General features: G+C 39.4%; 1 protein-coding gene across 1 annotated transcript in view; it reads right to left on the bottom strand.

Annotated features, from left to right (window-relative positions):
- Positions 1-21,717, bottom strand: part of Dnah5 (dynein axonemal heavy chain 5) — a 211,410-nt gene that overhangs the window by 23,405 nt on the left and 166,288 nt on the right. The window contains exons 66-71 of the mRNA XM_070042196.1: positions 13,487-13,730; positions 12,403-12,517; positions 11,713-11,903; positions 6,685-6,806; positions 4,753-4,902; positions 717-962 (exon numbers count right to left, since the gene is read on the bottom strand). Coding sequence (XP_069898297.1) covers positions 717-962; positions 4,753-4,902; positions 6,685-6,806; positions 11,713-11,903; positions 12,403-12,517; positions 13,487-13,730 — 1,068 coding nt within the window. The remainder of the gene's footprint in view (positions 1-716; positions 963-4,752; positions 4,903-6,684; positions 6,807-11,712; positions 11,904-12,402; positions 12,518-13,486; positions 13,731-21,717) is intronic.

Genomic DNA, 21,717 nt, shown 5'->3' on the forward strand with positions numbered 1-21,717 from the left:
ATGTAAGAGGAGACAACGGAAATACCAAGGAATGGTGACTGGCTGAAAACATCCAGGTAGATCAGCTTCCATTCTAAAATTCACTAAACTACAATAAAAGGGACGATTTTAAGTCATGACTCCTATGCATAAAGAGAATGAGGATGAGAGGAATACAGGGAAAGCTGAGATGTAACCTGATATATATCCATAATTCCCCAAGACGCTCAAGAACCAACAGCAGCAGGTTTCTCTGGAAGTGAGGGAAAAAGCTAAGACAATTGAAAGTGCCACCCCTAACATGTCCCTGCTTTCTCTAATGGAAGATGGAAAGTTGAATTTCTACAGAGGACAGAACGGATGGGGTCTAGACTGAAGAACGCTGCGTGTGAAGAGGCTTTATCAATTGAATTTAGATACCTGCTACCTATCTTCTCTTCCTCCTGCATTCTCAGAATACTGGGAACCAAGAATAGACCTCTAGAATATGGAAGACTTTTTACATGGAAATCTGATCACTCTAAGAAACAAATAATAAGTCACATCTTTTGCAAAAAAAAAAAAGTATATTTTGTGTGTGCCAAGAAGATCTTTTGTATAAAGCAACTCAGGCAGACTTTAAGTCATGTAATAATGATTTCCCCATTACCTAACCTATGGAATATTTTTAATAAAACCATCTATCACGTGTACATCATAATCTCGAAGTGTTTGTGAAACTCGATATTTAGCCTTACATTTGCCATGGTTTGCTGCAAGAGCTTTCGAGCGTGGACCTCCTGGCCCTGGCCCATGGACACATAACGGGTTTCTATTTTTAATCTCTTCCCCAAAGCAATGATGGAATCTGTGGGGTCCGAGCCCATGGACAAGAGACAGATGAGTGGCGTCCGTGGGTCAGATTCCTCCCAAGTCTTTTCCAAGTCCAGGATCACGCCCTCTGCATACTTTTCGCCCATGGAATCCATGATGTACTTGCGGGCCTGCCAAGAACAGTCCAGAAGTCAGCAAAATGAGTTCCAGTTCCTTCCGGCATGTAAGGCAATGTGCTCGCCAAGTGTTTCTAAGATGTCCCTTGCAATATCATAACTCTGCCAGGAAAATAGGATAGACACTTCTTTTCCTTGTTTTGTTTGCTGTCTGTTTATATGTTCATTTTATAGATGGGGGGACATACGACTTGTCAAGAGAAATCATAGACCTAAAGGTTCAGAACCCAAACTGCTGAATGATTTTTAATTTTTAACCCCTAATCTTTCTTCTCATTGTCATCATCACTTACATTTTTTTTTGTTCAACTCTTTCACTGTTAATTTTGTCATCTAAATGAAACCCTTGTCCATAGGATTAATTACTTCATCAACTCTATTAACCACCATTAAAATCATCTCTACTAACAATACAGTCCTTTTTCAGGCAAGGGAAAGAGGTATATTTCAAGGAGCAGTATTTTCAGGATGATGCTGATTCACTGCTCTCTCCCTGAGACATGCTGGATGCTCCCAAATATTTTCCTTCAATTCCCATGTCTTCTCCCAGAGGGTTAAAAAAATCCAGATTCTCTCTTTAGATGAATCATTCTCCCAAAACAAACAGGGATTTCACTAAACACAACATTCTAAAAGGCCACAAAGAGACTCCCCAATCATTTCCTAAAGAAGAATAAAAAGTAGCTTTAGGGAGAGCTAAAATCCCTTGAACAAGAGCTACTTCGGATGGACCTGAGCTCAAGGGGAGGAAGGCTTGTTAAATTGTTACCTTTGACTTAAAAGCATCATCCAGAGTTGGATGTGGCCACTATATCACATCCCGTCCTCCTATTGAATATCTTGTTCTCCAACCTCAAAATGTTTGTTACAATCCAGGACTCTGAGCTCGCACACACACATTTGGTATGTTCCTCTCTCCTAGTCTTCCTTTTTACAGGTGAGACTGGAGGAGCAGTGACCATGAGGAATCACCTAGCTTACCAACACCTGCTGTCCTGGTAAGAGATGGGAACTGGGTGGCAGCTGAGTCTACACTATTGAATATCAAGTTGTCCTGCTTCCTGACTCCCCCTGCTATGTGGATACTCCCTCCAACAGGGAGTTATCTGAGTTTATTACTCAGATGAGAGGGTAAAAGGTTTCTTTCAAGTTTTATGTTACAAAGGTGACATTGAAGTATAATGTTGATTAACCCTGTAAAAGTATACCAGAGGAGACCTATTTATGAAAAGAGCTTGAGCTATTATTTGGACTCAGTAGCTCTATCTAGGCCACAAAGTCAGCTAGGCAAGTCACAATGATAAGAAGCATGAAGTGGACACACATGCAGGAATTGTGGAGCAGGAAAGAGCAAATTACCTCCCGACAACCACAGAACATCCAGGATGACGCCTGAGCCAGTATGAACTGGTATGGGCCAGCCAGGCTTCTGCAACACTTCTCAAACACAGTGAGACTAAAGGAAGATACTCTCAGGAGAGGAACACAAAGGCGCAGTGCTTAGGTGGCTCAGATCAAATAAAATAATATTTACCAAAATGAGCCCCAGAAAATGGAAACACTGGGTTTTTTTCATTGTTGTTTTCTTTTTGTCTTTTTGTTTATCTGTCTTTGGGAGGGTAAGAGGAGGACACAGAAATGGAGGGAATAATGGTAAACAAATGCAGCAATAGTACTCACTGGACACTATGTTGAAAATGAACTATGCAATGTGTGGGTGCAAATGGGAGGGAAAAATTGGGAGAGAGAGAGAGAGAGAGAGAGAGAGAGAGAGAGAGAGAGAGAGAGAGAGAGAGAGAGAGAGAGAGAGAGAGAGAGAGAGAGAGGGAAGGGGTGACATTGTCCAAAAAGAAATGTACTCATTACATGACTTATGAAACTGTAACCCCTCTGTATACCACCTTTAAAAAACAGTAAAATAAATAAATAAAATTTTTAAAAAGTATGCCAAAGAAGAATTTTTCTGTTACTTAAAATTTAACTTTCTCTTGAATGACTGTAAATAATCTATATTAAATGAATGAGTGACAGCTTGTTGATGTTTTTTTAACAAAAAGCTACCTCTTATAGAGGTAATTCTTTCCTCAATTCTAAAACCCATCTGGTCCTAATTAAACAGAATAAAACTTTGAGAAAGAGAAAGAAATAGTCTAAGAGCCTTTTCACCTGCACCGCAGATTCTTCAGGACACCGACTGTGTGGGGTGAGACGCCCTGTGACCCCTAGCCCGCCTACCACCAGACAGATAACTGTTTCCTGACGTGGATGCTGACACTAAGCCAAGCTGCAGAGACGCAGCAACGCACAGCCTATAGCTGAATTGGGAGAATGGGGACTGAGTGTGTCCATGTCAGAGATCCTCCATTATGTTTCTCATGAATTTGTCTGCTAGCAAAGCACGAAAGGATTCCAAAGTGAGAATAGAACCTTCAGAGGACAGAGCCTATCTCTAGATGAGCCTCTAGACCTTGTTTAGCACTTGGGTGTTATTCTAAGGGCTGTAGCCACTGCTGGACTTGTAGAGCTAAAAAAATATCAAGTTTCTTCCATTTCTTTTAAAATACACAGGATGAACCAGGGCACACAAGAAGGATGATCATTTAAGAGCCATGGCTATGGACAGTCTGAGAATGACAGGATCAAGATAATAAGAAAGTTACAAAGGAGCTTTGTTGATTTACATCCCCACATCCAATCCCAGAGATTTCTAGAAAAGAAAAAGGAGAAAGTGACAAAATAAAAGAGAGAGGGAGGCAGCAGGGAGGGAAGAAGGGATGGAAAGAGGGGAGGGAAGAAAGGAAAGGAGAAAGACTATTACAGCCAAACTTTCCCTTCTATATTACCCTGAAGGAGAACAAAAAAAGGTAAGCCTTTCACAATCCATTTGGGCAGAATAAAAGTAATGAACTTGAAAAAGAAAAACTGAAAGGAGTAGAGATCTCAGTGCCCTGAGTGGCAAAACTCATTTTTCTTTTCTCAACAAATCACTGGATCTGGTTATTTCTATGATTCCACAGGCCCTGGGTGGAGCTGGAGGTGGGTATGTTCTCACGGCTTGCTCGAGAGAATGAAGGGGGAGCATGCTGCGTTCTATTACAGACTGCAGAAGACTGTACCCTGGGGCTTCGCTACAGAAACCTGTAAGGAGTCCACCTGTGCTGAATGTTAGAGTTCACGTTTTAATCATGAAACCAAATCCAAAATCCCTTCGGTGCTGGGAAAACGGATTAAAGATCTTGGAAAACAATCTTTGAGAGGCAGGTTCCACATTTAAACATGGAAAACTGAAACCATTTTAGGACAATGTGCTTTTTTACATCCCGAGCGGTGACAGTTTCTAAAGAAATGACCACAGGAGTAAGAGAGGGTGCTCCCCTCTGAACCGCCCCCTCCTAAGGATTTTGTCTTCCCCTGCTTATGATTTACTACACAAAACGGTGCAGCCACATCACTTTTGGGTTAGTATAAAATTATACACAAGAATACCTCATTATCTGGGTGTTGTGTTTATACGCCAGGCTAAGAATCATGGTTTTCTCCAGTTCTTTTGTCTGACAACTTGGACCAAAAGAGGTTAATAAATCACTTAGGCCAAATGTATACCTCAGTATTTTATGTGTGGTTTATTTCTCCATTGTTCACATTTGTATTGCTAGAAAACTACAGAAAAGTCTACAAGGAAATTCTCATTGGTAAAATAACATGCCAAACAGTTCTCGAAATTTTAAAGAAAAATACTCCTTTGAAACATTCTCCTATGTTTCTTTTAATATGAACTTTTTACCTGGGCAATGGTTCTATCTGGACACCAGGACCTAATAAGGAGAAGTCGTCTGAAACAGTCAAGAGATTTATCATAGGCGTTAGGAAGCGGTTCTTCCTCAGGGTTTTCCTTATCGAACCAAATTTTCCACATTTTCTCATTTCTTGATATCTGAAAATAGCATAAGGTAGGTAACATGTCACATCACGCTGAAAAATCTTTCAGTAGTACTGATGAATAGTTTTCATGAAACCTTTTAACCTCTCCAGACATGTGTGCTATTTTTAAATTTATATCCTAGTGCACAAATCTGGTAGTAGGAAGTCATATGTGATTTGCTCTAATGTAAGTCTGTATTACTGGCCGTTTACAGCCAGCTTTTGCAATAGGAAGGGTCCTGCCTGGGGTGTTTGCTTTCTTGTATCCTTTCTCATAACAAATCTGCAAGGATTAATAAAAAAATCAATGGAAGCTCAATTGCATTATTTCAAAGAAGTCTGATTTGTTCTATAAAAACATGCCTTATTCATTCATGTTTCCTAATTTCCCTGAGCCAGTCTGGACACAAAGGAAGACATTTAATACACAGCTGTTATTGAATAAGCAGGATTTGGGTCAATACTCCATTATGACAGAGTAATTTGAGATATTCCATTTTATATTCATCATCAAATAGATGCTCGGCTGTCTGCTACCTTTAGGAGTTTGGTAAAGAGTAAAAGGACATGGTGTAGTTCTCCTCTAGAGCTTAGAAATCAAAGGGAGACAAGAGTCACAGCAACAGGCGTATCACAAACACAGAATAAACAAACAGCATCTACAGATTAAATAAAATTTTATGCTCTCTGGTATATTCCCTTTGATGAAGGCCTCAGAGGTGCCTCTTTGTCTAGCCAGGTCAATATTTATAGAATCATCACGTAAGAATAAAACTAATCTCTTTTAATCATACAAGACTATAACATACTGTGGCATGGTTCAGGCTTAAAATACAATGTCCAGAAGTCAGTGACTTCTTCTTACACAGACAGGGGTCTGAGAGAGGTCACCAGGACCACTCCAGGGAAGAATGAATTGGAGGACACTAATATCTCCTAAATAATTTATTTAACCACAAAGAATGGGTTATACCCTAAATACATGGTAATATTTTTTTAATCTCAGCCAATATTAAAAAATCAAAACATAACAGCACTTATACATCTGGCGAACCTAAAACTGAGAAAGCTGAAAATCAACCATGGGACATTTACTGGTGGTGGGGGGAGGGGACCATAAAATAAAACTTCAGCTTGTGGTCAAGGATGCCCTCTTGTGGCCAAAATTACTTTTCTAGGGTCACCTGATGATCAAGAACCTGCTTTCTGGCTATTCCCAATCCAATTCTGTATACCCAACTTCCATGAATCCAGCACATACAAACCACCAGGAATCAAAGGATGCTAATGTGTAAAGGTAAGAGGTCCAGTGCCTGCCTGGGGTCCATTCCTGGGTGCAGAGGCAAAACAATGTGATGGGAGGAGCAAAAGAAGAGTAAGAGGGACCAAGACAAAAGGAAGGAAAGGCAATTGAGTATTTAGGTGGATAATGTTCATATTTCATTTTATTTAATCCTTAGAAAGGAGAAGTCGTTTAAATATATGCAACTGTTCAATCTAATTCAATCAATGGGCTTTTCTTTCTGTGGACCTTCCATTGGTGACGCTGAGTATGCAGCTCAAGGAAGTACCAGCTAAACTTCTGGCTCCATTTCCTCCCGAAGGACCAGTCTGCAGTGAGTGCAGCTGCTGCTTCGGAGTGTGGATAAACCGCAGGAAGGGCAAGCGCATGCAATGCCATCAAGAGTGACAACATTAATGGGCCTCTTTCCTGCACAAACATGGTAGCTAATGGCAAGCCAATAAGCTCTTCATGACATTCACTTAAATGTACTGTAGTCACAGAATAAGCTACCTGATCAAGGATGTCTGAAAACTGCCTGAGCTTGCTAAGTTCCACCAAATTCAGCCAAGTCATATCCAGGATCCATTTGGATGGTTTGGGAGGACAGGCTTTAAGATCCAATGAGGCACCACCTTTAAAATTAAACACAGGAAGTTATCCATTCTTTTCTTCTTTTACTATAAAACAATCTAATTGGTTCTGGAGGTTGGACTCGCAGACCTGTGTTTTTGAGGCAGGCTCTCTACTTGACTCCGGCTTCCATCCTCCATAGTAAAAAAATTTTTGTTCATTTTCATGGTAATTATTTTACTAGCTTGACATTTCTTAAGCACAGGAATATAAATCAGAGTGAGCAGTATTGTTAACATGTAATAAATGTATAGACTATGTCACAAAACCATATTTAAATAATCAGCAATTCAGCTTCTTAATTAGACAGATGTCAGATGCTACCCTAGTTCTAATTGACCATAGTCTAGATATGTCATCTGATCTTCCATTTCCAAATCTATAAAATAGGAATAGCGAAGCCTGGGTGACATGACATCAGTGTGGGAAATACACGGGATTGAAGGCAGGGGTCACTAAATGAGCAGCTATCATCTGTATTAAGAATAGTCAATTTATTAATAGCTCAAAATTAATTAACCCAGTATTAAGAACCCAACACACACACAGCTAATTATAGAGAATTTCCCCCACCTATTTCAGTAGCTCTCTGCATGCCCAAAGGATTCTGTTCTAGAAACATATGTATTTAGTCTTATCACCCTTGTTGAGCACAGTCCAAAGGATCTAAACCACATCATACACATTCCCTCAACTGATCCATAACAAAAATTCCCATATGGCAGGGACAGCTGTCCATGGTTCTGAGTCTTCAAAACCCACATCGCTGTCCCAGCACCCAAAGTAATAAATGACACATTAAAAATAGTATTGTTGCTACTTCAGAAAAACTCAATAGGTAAGCAATTATAGTTAAATCAGAGAGCTGGGAAATTATCTATGGGATAAGTTGTATTATTTAATAGATAAAATCCAGCAAAATACTACAGGAAAAATAAGCTCTATGCATTTTTCTTATAAAGATAACCAATTCATTTGGCCATCTTTAGAAATCCTTCATGGAACAAAGTAGGTTATAGACAAATAATAATACTCAAATTGTTTATTGAGCCAATCTCTGCCTTATCCATGCACTGTGAGCACCACTAAATTGTTGTCTTTTGCCAAATCCATCTTAGTATATTTATAACGAGGTAAATGTAGCCTTCAAGCTATTTAAATGGAAATATGAGCTCATAAAGTGAAAGCAGATTGTTTTAACTCCAGGGAGCAGTTAAAGACCTAATGACAATAGCATTGTGGTGAATAAATATGGCACTAATTCCCATGGCAACTGCCTATTTTCCATCAAACTGAAAAGAATTAAGGTACTCTCCAGTAGATTATGGGAAAGGCTGTTTTTGGAAAAGAAAGATAGTTCTTTGCTGGACAAAGCATTGTTCTGTGTTTGGAGGAGGGCTCCAAAGCTGCACAATGGGGTAAAAGCAATGATTGTTACTTGAGTGAAAGACCTATTCTTGGAATAACAAGTCACCAGAGCAAGCAAGCCCTTGATGCATAAATACCTAAGAAAGGAATCATTCACAGTAAATGCACAAGATGACAGAATGATATTCATTCTCCTCGTTTCATAAACTCTTGCTTTGGCCCCCAAAAAGTTAAGATCTTGGTGCTTTGTAAAATTGTCATATTGTTTTTATTTAGTTAATTTTATTGTAAAGGTGATGCAGAAAGGCTTACAGTTACCAGTCAGGAAATGAATACACTTCTTTTTGAACAGTTTCACTTCCTCTTTCATCTTCTCCCAGTTTTTCCCTCCCAACCTCCTTCCCTCACAAGTTGTAGAGCATATTTTCAACATGGTGTCCAGTGAGTATCACTACACTACATTTGTTCACCCTTTGTCACACTATTTTGTTATTTTGCTTTTGGAGGTTTTTCCCCCTCCTTTGTCACTGCTTTTGATTTCTGCATCTTGTGTCTTGTATGTAAGTTTTGGGGAAAGTAAGGGTAAGCACAAAAATGGCATATTTTTGTAATGAAATATTAATGTCAGTTATACCACACACTTGAAAGTGATGCTGTGGTTCAAGTGTTAGAGTGTTAACCTCGAGCAAAAGGAGCTCAGTTAAAGTGTCCAGGCCCAGAGTTCAAGCCCCAGGACTGGCAAAAATAAAATAAAATGAATTTTTAAAATAGGCCTATACCACATAATCATAAAGAGAGGAAAAATCATAAAGGACAAAAAGCTACAGAAATTGTAAAAAGTCACCTAAACAGATCCATTGTCATCTGACTGGTGAATAGAACCAGTAGCAGAATACCTTCCTTAGACCCTTTGGGTACTGTAATAGAACACCATATGCTGCTTCTACACAACCATTCTGGGAATCAGGAAGTCTGCGATAGAGACACCAGCAGTTTGATGTGTGGGCCCTCGTGTCCCATTTGCTTCTAGGTGCATTAATCTCGTCGATGCAGGCCTTGTCCTCGTGGGGTAAGCAGACGCGAAGTTCTCACTTCTCATAATCACAACTGCTCACCCAGCGTGGAAGAGGAGTCACACGCAAGTACAGTGCTTTTCACAGTCACCTTCACATGTATTTTGACTGTGACATAAATTTTACTATTTTTTATCGATTGAAAAACCGAAATTTGAAAATATAAAATGGCCTGCTCAAAGCTACTTCTCAAGAAAGTAGCAAGACCAACATATGAACTTGCATTTTCCTAACGGTAGCTTTCCAGTCAACTTGCTATCACAGGTCAGAGTTTGGTTTGTGGATTCTCTTTCCTCTCTATGTGCCTCCACTTCCGCCTCTTTCTCTCTTCCTCTCTCCCTCTTCCTCTCCCTCCTTCTCTACCTCTTTCTCTTTCTCTTTCCCTCTCCTCTCTCTCTCTCCCCCCCTCTCCATTTTTCCGTCTCCCAATTTTTTGTATCCAACCCTTGAACCATTGCTGCTCATTTACATCTATGCTTTATTTTCCAGCTTTCCTAAAGCCAGACATAGGAGTGATAACTACTGGGTATGTGGAGATACAGCCCGTGAGACAAACGCACAGCTGGAGGAGCTGCCTTCCCCTCTCCAAAGAATTTTTAACACATTGCCAATTTCTGGAACCAGTGACGAGTCATCCAGCCAGTGGAGATTTCCCAATGGGAAGTTATTCTTGACCTTCTTAATTCAGGCATGGCATGCATTTTCTCATGGAAAGAAAAGTACACACAATGTCCACATGTGGTTGACATATTGCAAATCATACAGTTTGGTAGGCTGTGGCAAATATGAGATTTATGAGTCAGAGGAATAACAGCTAAAACATTCGCTTTGGTCACTTTCTTGATAAACAGTCCTCGCACATCTTTCAATCTTTTCAGGCTTCCATTTTCACCTCTACAGAACAAGACTGGCAAATATATGCAGTCATAATGCTAAGAATTCACATACTTCACGTACATCCCAACACAGACCACGGGCTCAGCACCTAGCCACTGCCACCTCGTCTTCAGCGCTCTGTTCTGGTTAGTCTGATGCGGGCATAGGCTGGACACACTTCTGTGCATTATGACATGTTATTTATAATATTATATGATTTATAATATGCAATATTATAAATAGCATAATATAATATTATAATATATAATAATTCATGAAAAAAATTCTACAGGACACATGAGATTAATTATGCTGTAGTTTTTTTAGTCATTTGGTGTAGATGATCCTTTCAAGGGCTTTAAAAATTACTTTAAAAACTTAAAATACTATTCAGAGGATGCTATGGTCTAAGTGTTTGTATCCCCCTCACCCCAAAATTTATACAGTGAAACCTTATCTCCAACTCTGCTGGCCTCAGGAGGCGGAGCCAGTGGGTGTGAAGGTCAGATGAGATCATCAAGGCTCCTCCTCCACAGTTAGTGATCCGTGCTCCCACTGGAGGCAAGAACAAGACCTGCTTCTCTGCTCTGCTCTGCCTCCTACCATGAGAGAATGCCATGAAAAGTCAGCCATCCACACCCCAGATGATCTTTCTGTGCCCTGGCCTCCAGAACTGGGAACAAGTAAGTTTTAGTGTGGGTAATTTGTTATGAGCAAACATTCCACAGCATGTTTACAAGTCTTTGTCTCACAGATTTCCATTTGTTTGTATTGTTCTAATGATCCAAGGGATCTACCTGGAATCAACACTTGGATAAGTGAAGAGTTATAATCAGTGGGACGATCTGTACAACCCGCTCATCCTCTGTGCTCTAGTGATACTGATCATTTTCCTAGAGCTCCTTCTTACCATACTAACTACCACTAAGACACCTGAACACTGTCTGTTCCCTACCTTCAATGTTCTTCTTCTAAATGTCCCTCTGATGGGCAGTGGCTTTATAGAGGTAGCTTAGCAGAGATTTGGTGGTGGTGAGCCCATCCTGTACCTTGAATACAGCTGTGGGTACATAGATCTACATATGTGATAAAACAGCACAAAAAAAAAAAAACAATTGAATTTGCCTATGAGGGTCATCTCTTTCAAGTCTCAACCACCTACCCACCTCTAAAGAAAGCCTTGAAGAGATAACATTGAGGACTCCATTAAAAGCTTCAAACTTCTCCCATCTTTCCTCATACCTATGTTCCCTCTCCCATTTCCTGCTGTTGTTTTCCATATACACTATTGTCTCCCGTGCTACATAATTAACTTATCGTTCACTACGTGATGTATCTTCCCGGAACCCATGTGCACTCTGACAAGGTGTTTTGATCATTGGCATGCCTATGTCAATACTCTGGGACATAGTAGGTCTTCAGGAAGTGTCCATTATTCACTCAACAAGTGAGCAAATAAAAAATGCCACATAATCACATCTTAAAGGAAATGCCAGGAAGCCACTATGAGCAAAATATAATTTTCCAATAGAGCCAAGGGCCTTCGGAATGATTTTGACACTTGCTTCTGTGTACAATGCATTCTACTGACCTTTAATAAGAGGAAGAAACTCTTCGTGCCTGACTCGGTTTCTCTGCATGTCAATCTTTAGGGTAAGCAACAAAGTGAACAGGAATTTGTGCTCCTCATACAAGCCGCGAGCAGCATACTTGTACACTTCGAACGTCATGTGCTCGATGATATTAGCGATCCTCTTGCTTGTAATTGGGCTCCTGCCAGCCCTGAGGGAGAAAACACTGAAATCAGGTGCAGCCCACTGCCCTTTTCAGTTGTCTCTAAAAGCAGTGTCTTTAAAAGAGAATAAGTAATTTTAGAGGGCCCGTTTTTGTTTTTATGCATCAAGTGTAAGCCTCCTAAATCGAAGATAACAAGTATTCTCTCAACATGGAATCACATAACGGAATCCTCAACATTGTCTAAATCAATTTTACCCACAGGGCATGATCACTCACAACAATGTGTTGGGAATTTTCCTGGTTAGCAGAAACACTTGAAACCAAAGGATTCAAATCAGCAGATGAAGAGTTGGTATAATTTTCTCTGAGCATAAAGTGATGAATCAGAATGATTTGTTAACACACTGGTAATTACATTAATCTGAGCTTTGGAAAAGGTTTAAAAAAAGACTTCCTAACAAAGGAGAAGGAAATCATAAATGTAAGGTCATCATTCTAATCCGTGGATAAAGAATTCAGCCAGGCTCCCTGAATGCAGACGTACCTGGCTAAGGAAAGGTCAAACAAGCCCAGAAACTGACGGAGCGAAGTCTGATACATTTCATTAACCAAGCGCATCTCCGTGATGAGGAAGTAGAGGATGCTGCCTCGAGTAGCAACTGAAAGACAGAGACCAAGGTTGCACGGACTGCGTGAGTGGAAAATAAATGAGACCTGCAGACACAGCAGCCTAGACTCTACATTAAAATGTGTTCTGTTACTTTGTCTTCTCCATGGGCCTACCAGGAAAAGGACAGAAAGCAATGCTCATTTATTTATTCATCTATGCTATGTTTATGGACAAACTTTATGTCTTAAGCAAATGGTACCTCTCATTTCAGAACCACTGGACACCTTTGTCAATGTATCTTACTATATTTTAGCATAGGCAGCCAAGACAGCCAAGGAATTTCAGAGGTTTTTACACTGTCGCCCAGGAATAGATATGGCCAGCGTTTAGATCCTCATTCTGAAGCTTGTGAAGAATCTGTACTTAATACTTATTTCAAGTTTGCAAAATAAGCAATCCCAAAGGTACGGCTCCTGATGAGACAGTTTCACCTGTTTTCCTAGGAGATGTGATAAATTACTAACTGATGGCCGATTGAATATCTAATGAGGGATTAATTCAGCTGCCAGTGAATATATGTTTGCAAATGAGAATCAACACCAGGGAACCGCCTTCCTAGCACAAAGTCTGTGAACAAAATACTGGCATAGTTTTCAAGTGCTAAAGAACTAGTGAACAGACTACAGTACCACACTAATTTCTACAATGCCACCCATCTCCAGTCAAGACTTTTTTTAATCTCACTTTTTTTTCTTATTCTTCAGTGCATAAAAACTTTGAAAGATTTCCTGACTACCGTGAACTGCATCTAGAGGGCTTATACCATTACATAGTTCGGTTGTTTTTTTTCCACCTCCAAATTACAGAACTTCTCAAAAGCAATGCCATGAACTCTAATTGGCCGCCCCATTTTGCAAAGTCCTTTGTATCATTTCCTGACTTCATTCAATTTCTCTAATTCTCATTTCCTTTCTTGCTCCAATTTCCAGTGGCATTTGTCCCTCATTACTAGACTCACCAGGCCTGTACTCCTCTCGGGCTGAGTTAATTTGAATTTCCGTCTCAGCAGAAATTTCCAGCTTCTGTGTCACCTCCTCGGCTGTCTTCTTGGTGTTGCTCAACACAATGATGAGACTCTCATCTTCCACCAGGGACCCCTGGGTACTTGTCAGGCGGTAAAGCAAATTGTCTTCAAGTTCCTTCATCCTTCTTTTGTTTGCAGTTACATCTTCCATAAGGTGAGTTCGCTCTTTCTCCAATTCCTGTTAATTTGCATAAATACATTTCCTTCATAAATTAACTATTTGGGGGAAGGAACATTCTGTAATGAACCCAGTCAGCTGCTCTTGAGTATCTGTATTTTACTATATTTATCATAGCTGACAGCAAGACTCATAAACATCAACAAAAAAGGAAGAAAATTGATAAAAGGAAGAATAGATAGAATGAGGTGTCTCTAGAAGCTTGTTTAAAAATATTGTCAGTATACTATTGTCATTCATTTATTTCCTAGGTCAAATACTTGTATTTTTTTTTTGGTGGGGGGGGTCCGGTCATGGGGCCTGAACTCTGGGCCTGGGCGCTGTCCCTCAGCTCTTCAGCTCAAGGCTAGCGCTCTACCACTTGAGCCACAGCGCCACTTCCGGCTTTTTTCTTTTTGCTTATGTGGTGCTGAGGAATCGAACCCAGGGCCTCAGGCATGCAAGGCAAGTGCTCTACCACTGAGCCATCTTCCCAGGCCAAATACTTGTATTTTTGTGACTACATTTACCAAGGCAAATATAATCTTGCCGCAAAAGTAAAAATGTGTGTGTATGTGTGCATGCACACGCACATGTGTGCGTGTATATATCAGTACTGGAAATTTAACTTGAGGCCTTTCTTGCTTAACTAATGCCTCAGCTCCACACATGGTCCTTTTGCTTTTAGTTTGTTTTCCATGTTGGTCTTCATTGTACCTTTGCTCTGGCTGGACTCATTTCACAATCTTCCTACACATTTCCAAATAGTTGGGACTGCAGGCATGTGTAACCATGCCTAGCTAGTTTTTGATTTAGAGTCTCATAATCTTGTGTGAAGCACCATGTCATTCTTTTTTTGTTTTGTTTCGTCAGTCATGGGGCTTGAACTCTGGGCCTAAGCGCTGTCCCTCAGCTCTTGACAGCTCAAGGAGAGCACTCTACCGCTTGAGCCATAGTGCCACTTCCAACCATGTCATTCTTTAAAGGTAAAATTTATTTGAAGACAAATACACAAACCTTAGATTCTATATATTTATTCAGTTTATATTCTTTCTTAAAAGAGTTTGCCATTGTTTGGATGTGATTATTTCAAGTGTGCTGGGTGAAATAGTATCCAGGTCTATGAGAAGTAATTCTCCATAGCTAAGTAGGTATTCTAAGCTGATATTATAGATACCTTGACAGTGAAACTTTTAAAAGCAGAGCATGGTAACAATGGGATGTATAAGACACTATGTTGAAAATGAACTTTACAACTTGGGGGGGGGTAGGGGGCAGCTGGGAGGTAGTGAGGGAATGGATAGTAGGGAAAAAACAAAGGAGGAGGTAACAATCAATGCTCAATAAGAAATGTACTCATTACCTTACTCATGTAACTGTAACCCTCTGTATACTATTTTTACAATAAAAAAACACATTTTCTAAAAAGCTGAGCATGGTGGCTCATGCCTGTGATCCTAGGACTCAGTAGTCAAGGCAGAAGTATCAAGAGCTCAAGGCCAGACTTGTCTATATAATAACACCTTGGTTCGACAAGATACTAAAATCACTGGGCTTTGGTGGTTCGCATCTGTAATCCTAGCTACTTAGGAGGCTGAGATCTGAGGATCACGGTTCAAAGCCAACCCGGGCAGAAAAGTCCATGAGACTCTTATCTCCAATAAACCACTAGAAAACCAGAAGTGGCACTGTGGCTCAAGTGGAAGAGCACTAACCTTGAGCACAAAGAGGCTCATGGACAGTGCCCAGGCCCTGAGTTCAAGCCCCAGGACAGGCAAAAAAAAAAAAAAAAAAAGGAAACTAACATAATTAAATTTTGATTTTTTTTAATTTTATTTTATTTTATTTGTGAACATACTGTACAGAGGAGTTACAATTACATGGGCAGGATAATGCGTACATTTCTTACCAAGCATTGCAGCCTCCTCCTTTGTTTACCCTTCACATCCCTTCCCAGCCTCCCCCCTCCCCACCAATCCCAATCCTTCTCCTTCCCCCCCCCTTCCCCCCTGCCCCCCACACCGACGTTGTAAATCTCGTTTTGGACATGACAACTTGTACTTCTTATTGTTGCAACAGGTCCACCTGTAACCTTAAACAACTGGTTTTTCCCCATCTCCTCCACAAGTTATACTGACATCAAATATAGTGAAAGCAGGGGTTATAACTGAAAAATATTGGCCTGAAAAAACTTTCCCCTTTCTCCAAAAGAAGTAAAGCTTTGGCATGTTTTCTAAAAAGAACTGTTCTAGTTAGCTAGAAGAGTGGAGTTTGGGACTTTCATTCTCCTCTCTGGTTCTTTCTTTCCCTTGGCATCATGGAGAGGAACAAAGAAGGAAATGCAAGTGACATTGAATGTGACAAAAGAGCTATCCCCCCATCATGCCCCTGCCCCATCATGCCCCTCCCCGACAACAGAGATAATACTTTGCTGGAACCAAAGTAAATTCTACATGAGAGTTATATGAGAGATTATAACATCAAAGCTAAAAAAAAGAATTAAAAAGAAATGGAAAATAGTAAAACAGTAAAGTTAAATTGTTTGTGTATGTGAGCCAGTCCTGGGTCTTGAACTCCGTCCAGGCTTAGATGCTGTTCCTGAGCGTTTTTTCTTTTTCTTTCTTTTTTTTTTGCCTGTCATGGGGGCTGAACTCTGGGCCTGGGCGCTGTCCTTCAGCTCTTCAGCTCAAGGCTAGCGCTCTACCACTTGAGCCACAGCACCACTTCCAGCTTTTTTCTTTTTGCTTATGTGGTGCTGAGGAATCGAACCCAGGGCTTCATGCATGCAAGGCAAGCACTCTACCACTGAGCCATCTTCCCAGCCCCTGTTCCTGAGCGTTTTTGTTCAAGGCTAACCCTCTACCACTTGACTTACACTTTACTTCCAGCTTTGTGGTGGTTAATTGGAGAGAAGAATCTCTCAAACTTTCCTGCCCAGAGCTGACTTAAAAACTGTGATCCTCCTGAGAAGCTAGGATTATAGATGTAAGCCAATGGTACCCGACTTTAAATTTACCTTTTTGAAAGGAAGATAGATTCAGGATTTCTTTTGAAAAGTTTTGTAAATATATTGCACACTCACAATGGACCAAACCACATTAATAATTTAAAAAATAATGAATAATTCCATATAACTTTGGGTCTAGGGTTAAATGCAGATGCCTGAAGAACAAAGTCACAAGAAAGTACTTCTGGAATTTGGAGTGTGACTCACTTTGTGTCCAAGGAGTGCAAAGTTCTCTGGACATAAAGTGCCACATTCAAATTCCTAGAACAACTTCAGAAAGGAAAACACTCTGAGCATTCAGGATATGGCCCAGGAGGGCTTCTTATTCCACTCTTCTTTGAGAGAACTAGACATCTAAGCCATGGTGAATCATATAATTCATATAAATAGAGAAAAGAGGAGCTAGACCTAGCCAAAACTGTCATTGTTAATCATTATGCAAGTTCTTTCACTGAGAAACATGGAGTTAAAAATAAAGCTTATAATGGTAAAACCCGCATGGTCTCTGCTTTCTGTTCTGCATAGTTAATGCCTGATTGTATAGCTGTGGTAGATAAGACCCTACCAAATGTTTATCTCATGATCTAAAACCCAGGAGCTAGGTCCAGGGTTATTTTAGAAAAGACAAATTTTATCTTTAAGAAAAAAAACATTTCCAAACTTCCATCAGTTCTTTATTGAGCTGTGGCAACTCCAGAAAAACCTGTACTATTGCTTCCATCTGGCTACATTTGAAAGCCTCCTTGGTGGTTATTCGAATTCATTTATTCACTAAATGAGAATTTCACATTTCAAGAAAGGGGGAAATTAGAATAAACATGTGACATTTTATGGTTGCTATAAAATTCCTTTGTATAACAGTTACCGTCAAAGTCCTCCCATTAGAGTTGCACTAGAAAATAAAGTCATCATGTTTTAAATTTTTTTCAAAAAAATCATAATCTTCATTCTGAGTTCCTACAGGTGAACACTGTAAAGTTCTTGACTTCTGAATGCCAGGGGAGGAGAGGAAAAGGGAAAGGGAAAGGAAGGCAGGAAAAGGAAGGGAAAGAAGGTAAGGAAGGGAGGGAAAGGAGGTGATGAGAAGGGAGGAGAAGGAGACATCTTGACAGCAGAAGGCACAGGTTTGAATCAATACATGCACCATCTATAACTCCACAGGCCTCAGGTCTCTCATTTGCCAAACCGACATAGAAATAGCTAACACAATGATGGTGAGGACATCGCCAGCGACACAGCTAAGCCAGAGACTTAAGATGGTTGCTCACAATGTGTCTCTTACCTTCCATCTCTTCCTGATTCATTTCCAGCAGAATGTCAGAAGCACAATAATGCTCACTGGGAAAGTAAGACATCTGAACAATCAACTTGGCAGTTGTCACAAAGTAAGTTCCACTACTAGGTATGCATCCATAGGAAAGGAAATCAATACTTAAGAAACATCTACACTATTGTACTTACTGCAGTATGATTTGGAATAGCCAAGATAAGGAATCATTATCAGTGTTAGACACACACATATACATACACACACACATACACACATACAACACACCATACCATACCACACACACACACACACACACACACACACACATAAAAAGCAATATCATTCGGCTATAAGAGTAAGTAAAATCCTGTCATTTGCAGCAACATGGAAGAACCTAGAAGACATTATGTTAAGTGAAACACGAAATATATATTCTCACTTATCTGTGGAAGCTAAAAATAATAAATACCTTCATAAGAGAAAAATAATGATTTTCATGGCTGGAAATGGTAAGGAGCTTGAGAAGGGATGGAGAGAGGAATTGTACGTACGTCTAATTAGATAAGACACATCATTTCTTCACAATAGTATAACTACAGCTGACAATAACTAATTACAAAATAATAGTCAAGAGGCTTTTAATATCCCCAATACAAAGAAATGATAAGTGTTGGAGGTGATAGCTGTATCACTTACTTTGATCAGATCTGTACCCATGTATTAAAACTTCACACTACAGCCAATAAAAATACACAGCATTGATCAAGATGTATCACATTCATAAACTGCTGCGTTACATGGCAACCGTTTTGCACAACTACTTAAGGATCATTTAAAATTGAAAAAAATGAATGTACACTTAAACTTGATACAAGACAAATAATTTCACATACTATTGTGCAATTATGTAATGAAGTCCCTTAGAAGAGAGGAGAAAGGGAAGTTTCAGATCTTCAGCTTGGAATGCTGAAGATTCTGTGTCGCCAGGGGACACAGCCACAATCAGCACCACTTCATCTCAATTCTGCCCTCACAGTTACCTTTTATCTTCTGTCCATTTTTCCCAGCTAGCACCACAGCCCTCATTGAGGCTTTAATTCTTCCCTGGCTATCATTGGTCTCCCTGCGGACCTCCTGTTCCTCCTCTGTGATCATTTTTCACTTTCCCAGTCATCCAGAGGATCTTCTTTAGTTACTTGGAAAGGTCCAAAGTTCTCAACGTATTTTATAAATCTGTTACACTCTACATTTCATCTCTACTTGAGAAGCCTGGGGTTTTAGCTAAAAGCATGCTTCCGTGTTGCTTTTGAAAGCCATTACTAATAAAAATGGCAGTAATATATGCAATAAAGTAAACATCAAGCAACTATTGCTTAATAGTAACTGAACAGACAAAGCAGTACAGTGATGGTTGTGTTCAAAATAATTATCAGTGTTACCAACGCTAATTGGATAAATTAGCCAATTAAGGTAACTTCCCACATTCCCAAACAATTAAAGAAACACTAAGAATTCTACCACCCCAAGTTTGAAGTCTATTCAAATAAACTAAACATAGTTAATACAACTTAAAGTGCAGTTTGGAATTGCATAAACAATCTGTGTATGAAATAGAAGGCAATAAATGAACATAAGAGTATGACTGTGGTTATGGGAAAAAGAACTATTATGTGTGAGAGAAATAGAACAATTATTGTTTTTATTCAAAATGAAAAGACTTAAGATCTACTTTGGAATATGATTTGATAGGTGTTTTCATTTATATGGCTGATATAAACATATTTCTGTTAAATTACCACTTTAGCTCCACCAATACATAAAAACATAGTCCTTTTTAAATTAAGGTAATAGGGAAAAATGCATTTGTTCATCAAATAGATGATCTTTTAGCAAAGATAGATGATAGATAGAGATAGATATACAGATAGATATTCAGATAGAGGTAAACATTTGTGCTAAGTGTACTACATAATATATGCAAACTGAAAAATTTTATGAAGTTGTGATTATGATAACTTTTGTTGAAACAATGTATCAGGTGAATAAAGTACAGAAAGTTTTTTTTGTTTTTTTTCAGAAAGTTTTTTAACTCATAAATATATTTGTTATAAAATGCTCATAAAAGTGCCCTAACCAAGACACAAAGGAAAGCTAAAATTATTTGTGTACATAAATCTGAGCTAGGACCAAATTTTCTGAAATCAGTCCATGGAAGGAACTATTCAGTTTTCAGTTTTCAAAGTGTCACAAGGTTTCATTAGCAAAGGTAATTTCTCTTTTGTCCTTTACACAGGTAATTAACATGGAAAATTTAATGGGATTACAGAAAGTATTTTTTCTATCACCAGTAAGCTTATGATACCAATGTCTACTATATTTTTACATTACACAAGCCTATTTCTTTATCAAAAAGGCTTTATCCTTGCTGAAAAAATTTTATAGATCTCTTCCATGCTGGCTATGAGTTTAATCCCTAAGACTGAGAAAAATAAATGAATGTAGAATGGGAGTATGGCCTAGTGGCAGAGTGCTTGCCCAGCATGCACGAAGCCCTGAGTTTGATTCCTTAGTACCACAGATACAAAAAAATTAATAAAACCATTAGAATAAAAGAGATAAATAGAAGTCACCAAAAAGAGAATGCAGCTTTAAAAATAATAATAAATAAATAAATATTGATGCACAAAGAAAACTGTGAAATCACTTTCAAAATCATTTTTAAATGAAATCATTTTAAAATCCTGTTTTCTAGGCAGACATGGTGGCACAGATGCAGATGGATGCAGGAAGGTCACCAGTTTGCAACCAGCAATAGCGAAATTAATGAGACATTGACTCTCAAAAAGTTATTTTAAAAAATGGAAAGTAAGGGCATAACTTAAGTGGCAAAGCATTTGGTAACAAGTATGAGGCCTTAGATTCTTTGCTCAGTGCCACAAAAGCAGACAAGCAATGAATATATCAACTCTGTTTCCTTGCATTTGTTTTGTTCCCTTGGGACGAGGGGGGACTTGAACATATGTCCAGTATATGAGTGAGCACACATGAGCACCAGGTTATGTCTGCTAATAATGCCTCCCCCTGCACCTCTATTCCCAGACATCAGACAGCAGGTAATTCATGAAATCACCTTTCCTGGGTCAAAACTTCTTTCTGCAGGAAGGTTCACTGTCCTAGAAGCAGGACTCCACTGCAGTGAAGCTGTCTTCCATCCACGCCCACACCTCCTCAGTGCTCTCCAATGCTGATTCCTAACTGTGGGGACTTCCCAACTTCCTGAATCACCTAGACTCAACAAAAGTTTCCATTTATAGTTATCTAGGAAGTGATGGCTGCCAGAGATACTGCACTGTCAATGACATCAAAAGAGTACTTGGGCTTAAAATGTATTTTTCTCTGCATCTATAAGGCATAGAAATAGGCCATTCTCCATGAGGTCATTAGATTATAGGAAATCACCCAGAGCACCAGAGATCAGCTCACATCCAATTATCCACCATGCACCACCAAGGCTATTCAGCCATTCAGCAGCAGGAGCAGGTTCCAGAAAATGATGAGAAGAGCAGACAAAAAAGAAAAGGCTTCCTAGAGGAAGTAGCCGACTTAAAAAAGTAAGTCCAACAACTCATGTCGACATCATAAGGCTTTATTTTAGAAAATAAAGAGATACATGTTGCATCACCATGAGCATTAGGGTGAGATTGCCTTCTGCTATGTATACAGAACACTTG

This window comes from Dipodomys merriami, unplaced genomic scaffold (genome assembly GCF_024711535.1).
Source record: "Dipodomys merriami isolate MVZ:Mamm:240054 unplaced genomic scaffold, mDipMer1.0.p SCAF_32, whole genome shotgun sequence".
Lineage (NCBI taxonomy): Eukaryota > Metazoa > Chordata > Mammalia > Rodentia > Heteromyidae > Dipodomys > Dipodomys merriami.